This window comes from Drosophila ananassae, chromosome 2L, assembly GCF_017639315.1.
Source record: "Drosophila ananassae strain 14024-0371.13 chromosome 2L, ASM1763931v2, whole genome shotgun sequence".
NCBI classification, from domain to species: domain Eukaryota; kingdom Metazoa; phylum Arthropoda; class Insecta; order Diptera; family Drosophilidae; genus Drosophila; species Drosophila ananassae.
Genome location: NC_057927.1, coordinates 20,071,208 through 20,085,305, shown reverse-complemented (window position 1 = coordinate 20,085,305; position 14,098 = coordinate 20,071,208). Strand labels below are relative to the sequence as shown.

Here is a 14,098-nt window from a genome sequence, read left to right as displayed (position 1 = left end):
TTAATGGTTTTAAAAAAGTAAAAAAAAGTAGGCCAGTGCTCTATTTATTTTCCAGCCCTGCTCCGCATGTTTTACTTCACTGTACTGTTTCCTGCATCCCTATTGCAGACCGTTTAACAACACTGACTTGGCATCTCCATCAAAAGCAAATCTTTAAGAAAAACAAAAAACTAGAGAAATTTACTTACAAGACGAGAGCATGTCCTCTTCATCGGCGAAAGACCAGCCCGGCACATCCCGAGACACCTTCGAGGATTTCTACACCGAAGTAAGTGAAACGGACCGCCGCGGCCCCTGTGATTGGGGCTGTTGCGGACTCCGTTTGCAAGAAACTCAGACAAAAATGTACCATCGTTTCACTGAACAGTTTAATAAACAATTTTGTGCCTATTATTGCAGGTGAAAGAAATTGAAAAACGTGACTCAGTTTTAACTCCTACTCAACAAATTGATCGTTTACTTCGTCCAGGTTCTACGTACTTCAATCTCAATCCGTTCGAGGTGCTCCAAATCGAGCCCGAGGCCGAGGTAGCCGACATAAAAAAGCGCTACCGCACCTTGTCTATTTTGGTTCACCCGGATAAGAATCATGACAATCAGGAACGCGCCCAGATGGCATTTGATATTGTGTCTCGTTCCTGGAAAATCCTCGAAAACGAACTGACGCGGAAGAAGTGCCTGGACGTGTACGAAGAGGCAAAAGGACGCACCGATCACATGGTTATTATAATTTATATGAAATATGTAACTATTAACCTTCATATAACATGTATATTTCAGATAGCGGAAAAGCGAAAAAAGCTTAAAAAAGAAGGCCGCCCAACAGAACCGATCCCAGAGGATGATCCCGCCAAATATAAACACGCCATTTATGTGATGGTAATGAAGCTATTCGCTGACATGGAACGTCGGCGTCAGAAGCTCGACCAGCGCGACCAAGAGGAGCGTAAGCGAAAACGTGAAACGGAGATCGAAGAGGAGGAGCGGGTGAAGGCGGACCGGGAATGGCAGCAAAACTTTGAGGAGTCGCGCCAGAGCCGTGTTAACAGTTGGCACGATTTCCAGTCGGGAGCTGGGAAATCGAAGAAAACCAAGAAACAGAAGCATATGACTGGTATGATGGTGCCGCCCAAATTTAAGCCAGAGACCCGATGAAGTTGCTACTCGGCGTGGCGCAAAACCTCCCCGACTTCCGCCTGCCCGCGCCACGCGTCTATCATACATTTTATACATTTTTTATAAGTTTAAATTGACAAAAGCATAAAGTTTAATTGTAAGAAATTATATTTCTTTTTTATCTTGCTTGTCGCTTCGACTAAAGCTCCGTGTACAGGGACGCAGTAAACACAATATCGCGCTTAATGGCTGCCGAAGCCTCCTCCATCTTTGACTGCAGTCCAGGATTGCCGATACGAATGGCTGCAGTCTTAACGTCTCGCAGAGTTTCATCCAACTGCTGGATGCAGCGCACAATAATACCTTCCTGCACCTCAGTTAGCTTCATAATCTCTGCGAATGGCTGTGAAGAAAAATGTTATTTCTATTCGAATTTCAATTTTTAAAGATTATTATTTACCTTATTTCTGGCCCACTCGTAAACTACCTCCAGCAGGCCAAAGTTCAGGCGACTCTCGGTTTCGGTAGCAGCTTGGAAACGCTGTTCCTCTTTCAGGATAGTCTCATTAATCTGCTCAAAGGACTCGACGTATTTTTTTAACGGCTCCGGAATTGTTGGTTCTCCCTGAGTCTTGGCCTGAAAGACCAAGCCAGACAGAAGTGCGGCTATCTCTGCGGGTTCGAGATCGTTGAACATATTACACAAGATCAGCTCCGTAATCAACAGCTCATTCTGACCCATTTCGCAGGCCACCTTGCCCTTCAAGGTAACCTCGTCCGATTCGTCGATATATTTGAGAGCCCGCAGCACTTGCAACTTGTTGCAGTAGTCCGGGTAGAGTGTTAGGTTTTTGGCCGAATTCTTAAAGCGCAGCTCTTCAATGTGGATCTCTAGCATTCGACGCTCATAGACCTTGGCGAACTCCTGTTCGAAGCCGGCAATATTGGTGTGCGGCAGCAGATCCTCCACCTGCTTGTATAGATGATCCACATAGTGGAGCATCGCCAACTCGGTGTCCGCGTTCACATTGATTTCTTTGCCCAAATTGACGAACTTGACGCTCGCCGGATTCGCCATATAGCTTTCATTCAGCTGATACAAATCGGTGACAGCTTTAACCACAGTTCCACCTGGCGGAGTATCCTTAAATCGTTCCAGTTGTCTTTGCTCCCAGTTACGGATGATCACATCCGCGTCCACCTTAAACGTATTCTTCGTAATGCTCACAATGTCTAAAGCCTTAACGTCTATGACAGCATGGCCACCAATCCCCTCTGGTTGGAAGTACTTATACTTGGGCGTCAGGGAGAGTATTTTGTAGTAGAGCTCGCCCCGCTGCAAGCCTTCACTCTCGAGAGTTTTGAATTGATGGTCAAGAACCAGAACTTTGTAAACGGTGTCCTTGCCGGGTACGGATTTGATAAGCAGAAGAACAGCCAGTTTGTTGTAGTGCTTGCCCTGGGTAATGACTATCACCCGACCGACCTTTAGCTCCTTTTGAATCTTAGCTTGGGTGACTATAAATTTCTAGAAGAAAATACAAAGATAAAATTTTGATTCAGAAAACAAATCAATGGAAACCTACCATGCTGCGGTGCTTCTCCTTCCAGTACTCCACGGCCTTGTCATAGAAAAGAATGAGTGGCTGCAGATGCTCGCCGAGAGTGGGCAGCATTGCGAACTTGGCCTCGGCGACGCGAAGTTGCTTCTGCTGCGTCGGGAGCTGCAGCTTCTGGCTGAATTCCTTAAAGCTGAACTGCATAATCTCCTCCACCTTGATGCTTTCGATGCGCAGGCAGGTGAGGATGACCGCATACCGCAGAATGAACTGGGACTGTAGCTTCTCCGGCAGGCCGAGGATCATCGGCCTAAGCTCCATGGACGGCGGCACATTTGTTTTGCATAGCAGGATCACGGTTCCGGTCTCATCGTGGCCACGTCGCCCCGCTCTTCCCGCCATTTGAATATACTCTCCGGGCTTAAGGTTCCTCACTTCCAGACCATCAAATTTTCTGTGCGAATCAAAGACCACGGTCCGGGCCGGCATGTTGACACCCATGGCAAAGGTTTCGGTGGCAAACAGAAGCTTAACCAGACCGTTCTGGAAGAGCATTTCGACAATCTCCTTCAAAATTGGCAGGATGCCACTGTGGTGAACGCCAATGCCCCTTTCTAATGCATCCTTAAGAACAAGAACCTGAGGAATGGTGCGATCCGGCGGCTTCAGCTTGGCCAAGCACTGCAGGAAAAACTTTTGCACCGCGCCCTTCTCCTTCTCTGTATTGAGATCCACCGACTGCAAGGCAGCCACATTTGTATCACATCGATTCCGTGATAGCGTAAACGCCACCACAGGCATTTTGTTGTTGCGCCGGAGGAAATCGATCAGCCCGATCCACGTGTATTGGTCAAGTTTGGCATTTTTAGGTCCATTGAAACCGCCTCCTCCTGATCCTCCCTTTGCTTTTCCCTGCATCTCTTTTTTCCGTTCCACTGCCTTCTCGTAATTGCCCTGCAGATATCTACCTTGGGCATCAACCAAAAGAAATATATCATCTCTGCTCTTCCCTCCGGCTCCAGTATAGAGAAAGTGGGTAAGCGGCACGGGTCTTTTCAGGGTACTTATCACATACACCTTCCTTTTTTTTGTGCTGCCCACCCAGTCAGCCAACTCCATGGTGTTCGGCACTGTGGCGCTTAACATTATAATGTTGACGTGGTCCGGCAGAAGTATAATCACCTCCTCCCACACATGACCTCGTTCAGGATTGTTGATGTAGTGCACTTCATCGAAAATAACGTACTCCAAGTCCCTGGTGATGTCACTTCCACAATAGAGCATGGAACGCAATATCTCCGTGGTCATAATCAGACATGAGGCTGTGGGTTCGATTTGTAGGTCACCAGTTATCAATCCCACATCCTTAAAGGTCTTCCTGAAGTCCCGGTACTTCTGGTTTGACAGCGCCTTAATGGGGGACGTGTAAATAGTCCGGGTGAGATCCCGTTTTGACAGGGCGATAGCATACTCTGCCACCACAGTTTTTCCGGCCGATGTATGAGCGGCCACGAACACATACTGGCGCTGCTCCAGCTTCAGAATAGCCTGCTTCTGAAAGACGTCCAGCTCGAAGGGAAAGTCCATGGCTGGGCAAGGTATCTGTTCCTTGAAGTTATTAATCGGCTGGCTAATGTCCACCATCTCGGCCCAATCACTCTTGAAGGTCTTTGTGGTGGTGGAGATGTTGAGAACCGGCTTCAAGTCCGTTTTCATAATTTGGTCATCCACGTCTTTGAACTCTTCGGTGGGAAATGGTAGGTTTCCGTCGCTTGGGTAGTGTGGTGTGGCAGATGCACCACCTTCTTTTGTCAGTTGCATCCACTCCTGCACGTCCAGGTCCTTCTCCAGGTTCTTCAACAGGTCCACATTGCTGGGACTGGGTTCGTCAAGAACCTTGGGGGCTGCAGGAAGTGGGTGCGATTTGGAGAAATCGTAGCCCTCCGAAAACCCTGGCGGCAGTGTTAGTAGTTTATCGCCGAAGTGGAAGTTCTCCACCTCGAGAGCAGCAATTTGCTGTCGTTGTTCATCGAACCCGCCGGGCCAGAAGGGAAAATTGGAGTGGGATCCACGGGTGGCATCCTCCCGCTGCATGGACATTGAATTGTTGGCATTGGCTCCCACGTCCTCCACTTCGATTTCCAAAAACTCTATGATCTGCCCATTCTGATCTCTTCGAGGCACCAGCTTAGTGCTGCCGGGACACCGGGGAACATTCAACAGGCGCATCGCATCAGACTTGCGTGGCACAATGTCTGGCAGTGGATTGTGGAGGGAGAGGTCCGGCCGCAAAATATAATTGCGGAGCTTCTCCAGATTATCGTCGCCTTTTATTTGGCTCATTTTGGTAGTTTGGTTTTATTAAAATCGAATTCTTAGCATTTACCAAAATATAGTTGACAGTAAAAAAAAAATAGAAAACAAAACAATGTTTAAGAGGGGCTGGTCACATTATGGAGGGCTATCGAAAACGTTCCAAAATCGAATTTCTCCAATTTTTTAAATTTGAACGATGTTAAGTTTATAGACTCTAAACTTGAATCATATATTATTATTATTAGATCAATTATTTATTATAAACGTTAAATTAAAAAGACCCAAGAAATCTGCATTTAAACTTTTTATTTGTTTAATAAATTTATATTTAATCCCTTAACCATTTAATAACAATCTTTGTATGTGATTAGTTTGATAAGAATATGTATAGCTTTGTAAATTAGTCACAACTTTGAAATTCTTGCGAAGGCGATGTTTACATCAATGGCACAATATCGTGTTAAGCACACGGAATACAAATGAATCTGTCTCAGATTACTTTTTGCGGAACACCTCGACCTTGAGGGGGTGGCACTTATCGTCCGGCACCTCGGCGCCCACCTGGATGGAGACATCGCCTTGGGGACAGGCGCTGAGAGCTACCAAAAGATTCATGTCGGCCACGAAATCAATGAAATCTCCCTTGCGGGCCGGACTTGGCTTACAGAAATACTGTTGAGTGTCCCGGGTGAATCCGGTGCACATAAAGATGTTCCAGACATCGTGCACGTCTTGCTCGGTCAGACCGCGTTCCTCTACCACGGCCTTGACCAGGGAACTATGGCAGCTGCCCACCCTATCCTTGCCAGTAATCAACTTGTAAGTGTAGTCATCGCAGCGAGTTCCAATCACATCATGCAGCGCGCCGCCATCCTCGTCGATCCCGTAGCTGGCTAGAGAGTCAAACACGAAGGTGGCCATGGGCCGCAAGTAGGGCAAGCAGCTCCAAAGGCGATCATAGACGCGCAGGTGCGTGGAGTGGAGCTGGCGAGTCTTGCCCGAGTAGAAGCGTTCAGCAGTGTTTTCCAGATTCCAGAAGTTCATGTCGCCCACCTGTGAGCCCTCGTTGACGGTTATCCGGCATAGATCGCCTGCTTGCATAGTCCAGGTTCGAGCCTCCCTCTTTGGCACCACCAGGGTCTGGATAAGATCACCTGTTAGAGCCTGGAAGCGCTTATCCTGGTTGGTAAGGAAACATCACAAACGTTAGGCCAAGAGAGTATCAGATGAACCCTTATCAAGGGTCCGCAGATAACATATCTGAGAAAAAATTTGAGGGCTACAGTAAGCTTACATCATATTCCGGTTTGGAGACAATCGAGGCCTCCGGTTTATCATAGCAGATGACAGGCGAGTGCTTCTCAAAAGTACGTGGCTTGGAGTCCCGACCGCACCAAGGAGCGGGCGTTGCAGGTGGAGCAGTGGATGCCATTCCTTCAGGTATTTGTCAGAAGAACAGATTTCTAGACAGGTGTGTTCTTATCAGCAACCGATTGCTTACTGAACTGATCCAGCTTTACATTCTACCATGGAGCGATGGAGCTATCGATAGACCCGTTGGCCTATCGGATTTTGTTCTGATCTTTGTTGACAACAAATTAGATTTTATTCAATTATTTTTTTATCAAGAATACTACAGTTAAGAAATTCGACACGTGGGCTCAAATTAGTAAGAAACCGAAAAAAACAAATTTAACAAAAACTATATTTATGATCTGGCTTTGTCCCTCTTATGAAGCTTTCCCTATCTATGAAGTAATCATGGTTGAACGAAGTCCTAAGAACTATCCTAACTCTGGCGTTTTGTGGCATGAACGCTATGGGATACACGCTAGTGATTTCTAATACCTATTTTAATGCAAACCTTATCTAGACTCTCTTATATTACTCCTATTTTCCTGACGATTTTATGTTTCCATCATGGTGGGCTGCTGTTTCTCCCTAAACGGAGGCTCGTTCTCGATCTTTTCCAGCAATTCCTCGAGCAGGATTCTCAGCTCTTTGGACGAAAACTCTTGCGGCAATGGTAGTCGTTCTAAAGCCGACTTGAGTACGGCTGAGGGCTCCATATCCGCACACACTATGCACATTCCATGTACCAGACAGCTCAAGCTCTGGGCGATTTCGCTCTGGCATAGTCGATGTTTGGAGCTGGGGCACGGCAGCAGACTGATCCGGGAGCAGAGTTCACTGAGTTGCGGCTTAAGGTTCTCCCAGCGGGCATTGATGTCGGCGATGTTCGTCACGGAGCGGATTTGCTTAAACTTGGCACTAATGTCGATGAAGTCCAGGAAAATTTGGCCCTGGTTGGCCCAGTTGGGCACTCGGATGCTGCTACCTTCGGTATCCTCGAACTGGATGAGCAGGCTATGCAGATAATCCAATTTTCCTAAAAAATATAAAACAAATATTGTCAAATTGTACGTATTAAGAAGCATTTTCCTTTTTAACCCACCATTTATGATGGCGTCGGGAGCTATGTGTTCAAAGATGACCTCGTGAGCGGATGCCCAGTGCTTGGCTTTCAGCAGATATTTAGCTTGCAGATGGTGCTTTCCAAATGAGCCCGCCTTAACTGCCTTGGCATAGTCCAACCATGACTCCGGGACTCCCAACTTGAAAATAACAAACTTCTCAGCCTCATTCAGGGCCACCTTGGCAGACACGCTGACATTTCGTTCCAGCATATTTTGCACGGCTCGCTCCCTCTGTGGTCTGCGCTTGATGTGCATAAGCACAAAAATGGCCCAGTGCCAGAGGCCTTCGTTTTCCAGCTGACTGGCAAAGTCCACCGTCAGACGGGCTTCCGCCGAGGCGGAGCAGTGGCGATAGCCCAATGCTCGCAGAGTTTGAAGCAGGAGCCAGCTGAAAATATATATTTACTTTACGATTTAAAGAGTTATCTTAATTATATCCACCTCAAACGGAAGTCCATGGGATCGGCGGTGTGTGTAATTGGATTAAGCGTCTGCTCCAGGGAATGCGTACGCTTGGAGTACAGCTGAAGCAGGTGATAGCGAAGATCGTAGACAGGTTTATCGCTGTCGTTAGTGGCTCCATTGTAACTGGGCAGAGGTGGTTCGGCAAAGCATTCCTCCGCCTGGAACGCTTTGTCGTAAGCAAGTAGGGCATCCGTGATGGATGATGTTGGGGCTGTAAAGTACCACAGCTGCAGCGCCAAGACCGTCAACCAATTATTATCCTCAAGGAGATTGATAGCTCCCTGGGAGGACTGCATCATTGGAACGCCGGCAGACAGCATGTACATCTTGAGTCGCTCCAGGTCGATGTACTTGTCGGACTTGCTCTGCTGCCATGCGTAAAGTTGCTCCTCCATTAGCATTCGGAAGACTGGTCCCGAACTAAGTTGGGCCAAGACCAATGCCAGGTTGGCATCGTCATAGTTGAAAGCGAGCTCGCAGGCCTCGCTCACCCGGTGGCAGCTGAGTAGGTCCAGCATATGCTCAAGGTAACTATGGTTGTTCACCTTCTTCGATAACAAGTCCTTGCCCAGCAACGTGTTTTCCAGCCACTCCGAGAGCAGGTTCCGCCGACACATGACCGTGTAATGCGAATTATTGTCGAGATCCACGAGTTCCTCATGATCACCCCACAATGCAAAAAGCAATGACCACACGGACACCGCGTAATCCTCCTTGAGGCCAGCGTTTCTTTGCCTCAGCGACTCCGAGAAGTGCTTAGACACCAGCTGGGTACCGTTGTCGGCATGAAGCCACGGGCATTCGCTGCCCTCCACTTCCACCGACAGGCAGTCGCCCAGCTGTACTTCGAGATGGGGCACAATAGTTTCGTGAAAGCTCATGGACCCGCCAACCATGTTGAATTGCACCATTTGCATCACACTGGGCGACAAATCTTCAGGCAGTCGAGGAGCAAACACCATAGATGCTGGGATAGACGGTCCAGTGACTAAAGAAATTTCAGTTTAATTACAGATATTAAATCGAAGAAAATCAGTGGCACTTACACTCTTTCAGCTTGCGTTGATTATTGAATGTGGTGGGCAGCATCAACAGGTTGTGAGGTCCGAAGCTCAGCTTAAAACTGCGACCCCTGTATAGACCCAGATCGGCAACCCAGTTCTTGGTCAAATCATTGGCAAGGGACCGGGGCAGGGGAACTGTTGTGGCGAACACCTTCACGGGAGCCACCTTTGGCTTACACACGAACTTAAATGTTTTAATAGCCGGTCCCAGGACAGGCTTCTCCTTTTCGACAGCCACGATGCTTCCAGTAGCCATAGAAGATGTCTAAAATGAAATGAGGTATGACTCGGGAGTTTTTTTTGGGTAATTAAGTCGTGCATTACCTCTTCGGAGTGGGCGTCGCCTAGGAAACTAGCCACCGATGCGGAGGAAGAAACGGGAAGAGCGAGTGACGGATGACCGAAATCATACTGACTGGAAGCTTCGGAGGCGCCATCCTTCCAGGGATTGGGATCCGCATTGAAGAAGTTGCGTTGACGAGGCAGACGACCAGTTGGCTCTATTTCAAAAATGGTTTTATGTTAGCATGAATAATGGTTTCCAATTCAAGTACAGATTTAAAATGTTTGTTTTTTCAAATGGTTGTTTATGAATTTCTTGAGAAGCTCTACTTTAGAATGGGGTATGATGAGAGTGAAACCTGATCCTCCTGACAAACAAGCTTCTTCCGGTTATGTTTATTTACACTTTTTATTCTTTTCTCAATAAATATTTGTTTAACATATCGTGTTCATTAAACTTTCATCAATTGGACAAACATAGAAACTATGATAATACTTCTAAACATTTTATACTTTATTTTTGATCTTGAAGTTGATTCAACAGCTAATCCACCTACCCATGCTCTCGTCCTCGCTGGCATTGTCCTCCACAAACAGGGAGGACTTCATCAGCTGCATTTTGTGCGCTTCGTTGCCCACCACTTCTTGGGCCAGAAACGAGGTGGGACTTGTGATCGTGGTGCGAGTTCGTGGCACATCGAACATTGAGAAATCTGATCCGGCAGCGCCAGCTTGAAAAAATTCTGCGAATTCGAAAGCAAAAGATTGCATAAAAGGAAACACTACACCGCCGCTGAGCAAGCTATATCATACGTGTCTTGTCCATTAAGAGGAACTCCGCAGTGTCGTCCATTGGGCGAAATCCACTGGCCACCCCAGCCACTAAAGCCTTGGGGTCCAAATGGCGAGCGGCGTCTTCGGAAATTTTTTGTGCCTGCCGCAGGGAGTTGAGAGTCATCTTGTCGGCAGCCGCCTTCTGCTGTGCCTCCAGGGCCGCCATCTTGGCTTTCTTGGGATCGGTGGGCAGCTCCGCCTCCTCGTCGCTCTCGTCCAGGCCGTACTTGGAGAAATGCTTGACGCGGAAGACCCAGCTACCTGTTTCTGGACGGAATTCGATGAAGCGGGTGTCATTCTTATCACACACCCGTCGCAGTTTTCCCTCCCAGTCCATTTCCAGGAGGCGTTGCGGATCCTTAACAGCTTCGTGCTTGGTCTTATCCAAAGGCCAGACCTGATCCAGCGTGACTTGTGCGTCTCTATTTAGTCCTTGGCCGATTGGTGGTTTGTTGTCGTCGTCGGGATAAATGATGATTTCCTTGTTGCGGAAGTGAACTGCAATGGGTTTCGTTATATAGTGCTCAGTAAACTATTAATCCATAACCAATTCCTTACCTATCTCATCCAGATTCAGTCCAGCCACATCCATCTCTTTGCCGAAAAATACATTGCCGTAGCCTTCCCGCCCGATCGTGAAGTTGGGCACCACACAGGAGCCATCCTCGTCCAGATACGAACGCAAATCATCCAGCGACGGAATGGTGTAGTAGCCAACGCGACGCAGCACAATGCCTGTGGGATGCGCTTCGTATTCCTGAGCCTCGCCTGCAGATTCGATGGCCAGGCGAGACCTGTTTCCGGAGTGATCCTCTGCTTCTTGATCGCGGGATCTGGTCGATACCAGGCTTTCGTTGGCCTGCTCTTGGATGAAGGTGTCTCGACGTGCAATGGCGCTGGCCTGATCCTCGAACGGGTTCTCGGGGATAGTAGATACCGACAAGCGCACAGTGGACGTGGGGCGATAAGTGTCCAGTGGCTTGCGCGGCACCAGCTCGTTCAGAGTACTATTGTGGGGCGAGTTCTGATCCATGCCCGTCTGGATATTATGCTGGCGGACTTTTTCAAGGTTGTTTGGATGCAGCCAGGATTCGCGTCGGGTGCCTTCTTGGCTCTCCCTTCCAGTGACAGCAGTTGGAGAGTTTCCGGCTGTAGGCGGCTCACTTGGAATGACACCACCAAACGATTCTCGTTCCCTGTTGGGAGATCCTTTTGGACGGGATTGAGGAGTACTGGGCCCACTGCCGTTCAATGCGGATGGAGTTCCACCCTCCACAGGCTTTGCCTTGGGCTTAATCACCAGCCGTTTGGCGTTCGGCTTGAGATTGAAACCTTCCACACTCGCATCGAACTCCTCGAGGCCGTCGAACAACGACTTCCGGTTGAGGGAGCTGCCCAATGCCTTGACCTTCATAGCCGCAGGACTGTCCTTCGTGGCAATCTTGTACTGGTTGCTATTCATATCCAAAACAGCTTGCTGGGCGGCCGGATTCGTGGCCCTGGTAGCGTCCACATCATCGCGATGCTTCAGATCTTTGAAGATGGGCGAGTCGCCATAAGGAGAAGTGACCCGCGCTAGGATCTGCTGGTGGATAGGCTGGTGCGATGGTGTGACAATGCCCACAGTGGGCTGTGCTCCCATAAGTCCTCCTGTCAGTGTGTTATTAGTTCCCATGTTGCCAAATCCGCCACCCAACGATCCTGCCGTGTTCCCGAAAGCACTCGTTCCACCGCCGAACAGACCTCCTCCTACTGGCGCAGCTCCTGTGGCTCCCAACGTACTGGTCCCTCCTCCGAACAAGCTTCCAGCCGGCTTGGCCGTGTTTCCAAACAGCGATCCTCCAGTATTTCCCGTATTAAAGTTAAGCGGTGCGGCGCTGGTGGCCCCAAATCCTCCGAAAGCCGATGTAGCCGGCTTGTTTAGTCCCGAGTTGAACAGTCCGCCACCTGTTGACGCTGTGCTGGTATTGAGGCCAAAGCCTCCGAATCCGGTGTTGGCTGTGGAAGTCGCTCCAAAGGCAGGCGCTGCAAAGCTAGTCGCTGGTTTGGCCCCAAACAGGCCTCCTCCTGCGGTGCTTGTGGCCGTGGCACCAAACCCGAATCCCGTGTTGGTTGCGGGTGCTGCTGTGCCCAATCCGAAGGCAGGTTTGTTCGGATCTGCGGCTGGGGTGGCTCCGAATAAGGATGTTTGGGGGGCAGCTCCGGCTGTGGAGCCAAAGCCTCCGAATCCAGTAGAGGTCTGCCCAAAAGCAGGCGCTGCACTGGTGGCGGGCGTCTGGCCGAACAAGCTTGATCCCTGTCCAAACGCTGGCTTCGCTCCGAAGGGATTAGAGGCATCTGCAGGGGGTGCGGCAAAAGGTGTGGCCGCCGCCGCTCCAAAAGGCTTCTGCAGGAAACTATTCTGCTGAGCTGGTGCCCCAAAAGCGCTGCTCGTTGCTGGCTGCTGACCGAATGCCGATGCACCAAAGAGGCTCTTGTTCTCGGTGACTGCTTGTCCAAACAGACCAGTACTCGGCTGTGCTGTGCTTCCAAAGAGACTTGTAGCTGCTGGCTGAGCGGGCGTGGCCACTTGAGAGCCAAATCCGAAGGCTCCAGGTGCACTTCCCGCCTGCGGACCCTTACGCGAACTAAGATAATCCTCCATCCGCAGTTCCTCTAGCGACTTGAGCTCATACTCCTTCATGGCCGTGATGCAGTGCTGCTTGGTGTTCACATTGTTGGGCTGACCACTCTTCATGAGAGTGTCTGTGCCGATGGTCGGCTGATACTTGGCCACGGCTGTGCCGGCATTCACTCCGCCCGCCACACCGGCGGCCTGCGGCTGCGCAAAAGCGGACGCCGTGCCGCTGCCGAAAACACTTGTAGTGGCTGGTGCCGCCTGCCCGAATGAACCGAATCCCGAGGTGCTAGTTGCAGCAGCAGGCTGGCCAAACAACGACGTCGTGGGCTGAGCTGTGGCCGCCTGGCCAAAAGCAGTGATTCCTGGCTTGGCAGCACCGAAGGCGGGCAGCGTGGACTGCCCGAACAGCGAAGTGGTGGGGGCTGCTTGGGTTGTTCCGAAAATATTTGATGTCTGCTGGGGTTGAGAGAAAGCTAAAATAAGAAGAATGGGTTTATGTTTTGAATGAAGTTTATAACGTATAGAATACAGGTTGCTTGTTCGATTCTAACCTCCAAATGTTGACGGCTGGGCTGTGGTGTTGCTCCCAAAGGCGCTCGAGGTGCCGGCCCCGAACAATCCTCCAGCTGGCTGCGCTGGTGTTGCTGCCGCACCGAACAACGAGGGCTGCGCCGGCTGTGCCGCGAAGGTCGAGGTGCTGCCGAATGCAGGAGCTGCTGGTTTTCCGAAGGCCGACTGCCCAAACGGAGTACTCGCGTTGGCGCCGCTGAACCCACCGAATCCGGTGGAGCCGGCGGTAGCTCCATAGGCTGGTTTCGAGCCACCAAACATGATGCTCACTCTAGTGTCACGCGTCTGATGCTATTGCAACGGGTAGTCCCCTTTGTTCGTCCGTGGGAATTGCACAAGTTATCGGAATGAGCAATGCCTGGATTTCACAACGTTGGCGACGTTACTGAGGGAGCGTGTGATTTTGAAGCTGGGGCGGCTTCCGGTCGGCCGGGCTCTGTCTAAAACAAATAAACACTCGGGAATTTGCTTAGTTTGCATAAACAGAGCTACTTCGACGCAAAAAAGTTGACAGAAATGGCGCGCCGATTTTTTCACGATGTCAGACAAGAATGCAGCCAGCAGTATGACCAGTTTTGGCTCCCTACAAAATACTATAACTGAATAATTTTTGCACAAGTTGACATAATTTGATGTTTTGCAAGGGGTTTATCAAATTTTTAATTCTGAAATGTTTCTGAAAGCCTTCGTTTTTAAACAAATATTTTGCAAACATCTGAGTAGTGTTATTTGCAGCACTTATTTTAGGGTTGCCAACTGCAAGTACCAAAAATATACAACTATGGTCACACTAAA

At 49.4% G+C, this 14,098-nt stretch overlaps 4 protein-coding genes across 5 annotated transcripts; 1 reads left to right on the top strand and 3 right to left on the bottom strand.

The window, feature by feature from the left end:
* Positions 1 to 21: 21 nt before the first annotated feature.
* On the top strand, positions 22 to 1,284 carry LOC6499059 (dnaJ homolog subfamily C member 8). Of its 2 annotated transcripts, none has more exons than XM_001955355.4 (3): positions 22 to 268; positions 400 to 720; positions 781 to 1,284. In XM_001955355.4, exons 1-3 carry the CDS (start codon positions 200 to 202, stop codon positions 1,153 to 1,155), a joined length of 765 nt encoding a protein of 254 aa, XP_001955391.1. In that variant the 5' UTR covers positions 22 to 199; the 3' UTR covers positions 1,156 to 1,284. The 2 variants fall into 2 exon arrangements, with proteins under 2 accessions (XP_001955391.1, XP_014765884.1); XM_014910398.3 differs by having other exon boundaries at positions 73 to 268; positions 470 to 720.
* On the bottom strand, positions 1,244 to 5,103 carry LOC6501508 (helicase SKI2W). Its single transcript, XM_001955354.4, has 3 exons — positions 2,703 to 5,103; positions 1,577 to 2,644; positions 1,244 to 1,519 (listed from the first exon to the last, which is right to left on the bottom strand). Exons 1-3 carry the CDS (start codon positions 5,016 to 5,018, stop codon positions 1,316 to 1,318), a joined length of 3,588 nt encoding a protein of 1,195 aa, XP_001955390.1. The 5' UTR covers positions 5,019 to 5,103; the 3' UTR covers positions 1,244 to 1,315.
* A 179-nt stretch (positions 5,104 to 5,282) lies between these two features.
* LOC6501507 (uncharacterized protein C11D3.03c) lies at positions 5,283 to 6,433 on the bottom strand. The gene is made up of 2 exons (XM_001955353.4): positions 6,286 to 6,433; positions 5,283 to 6,170 (listed from the first exon to the last, which is right to left on the bottom strand). Exons 1-2 carry the CDS (start codon positions 6,421 to 6,423, stop codon positions 5,487 to 5,489), a joined length of 822 nt encoding a protein of 273 aa, XP_001955389.1. The 5' UTR covers positions 6,424 to 6,433; the 3' UTR covers positions 5,283 to 5,486.
* Positions 6,434 to 6,574: 141 nt separating this feature from the next.
* On the bottom strand, positions 6,575 to 14,007 carry LOC6501506 (nuclear pore complex protein Nup98-Nup96). Its single transcript, XM_001955352.4, has 9 exons — positions 13,285 to 14,007; positions 10,672 to 13,206; positions 10,093 to 10,611; positions 9,837 to 10,022; positions 9,322 to 9,497; positions 8,980 to 9,262; positions 7,910 to 8,921; positions 7,447 to 7,856; positions 6,575 to 7,380 (listed from the first exon to the last, which is right to left on the bottom strand). The coding sequence occupies exons 1-9, from the start codon at positions 13,562 to 13,564 to the stop codon at positions 6,899 to 6,901; spliced, it is 5,883 nt and encodes a 1,960-aa protein (XP_001955388.1). The 5' UTR covers positions 13,565 to 14,007; the 3' UTR covers positions 6,575 to 6,898.
* Positions 14,008 to 14,098: the final 91 nt, after the last annotated feature.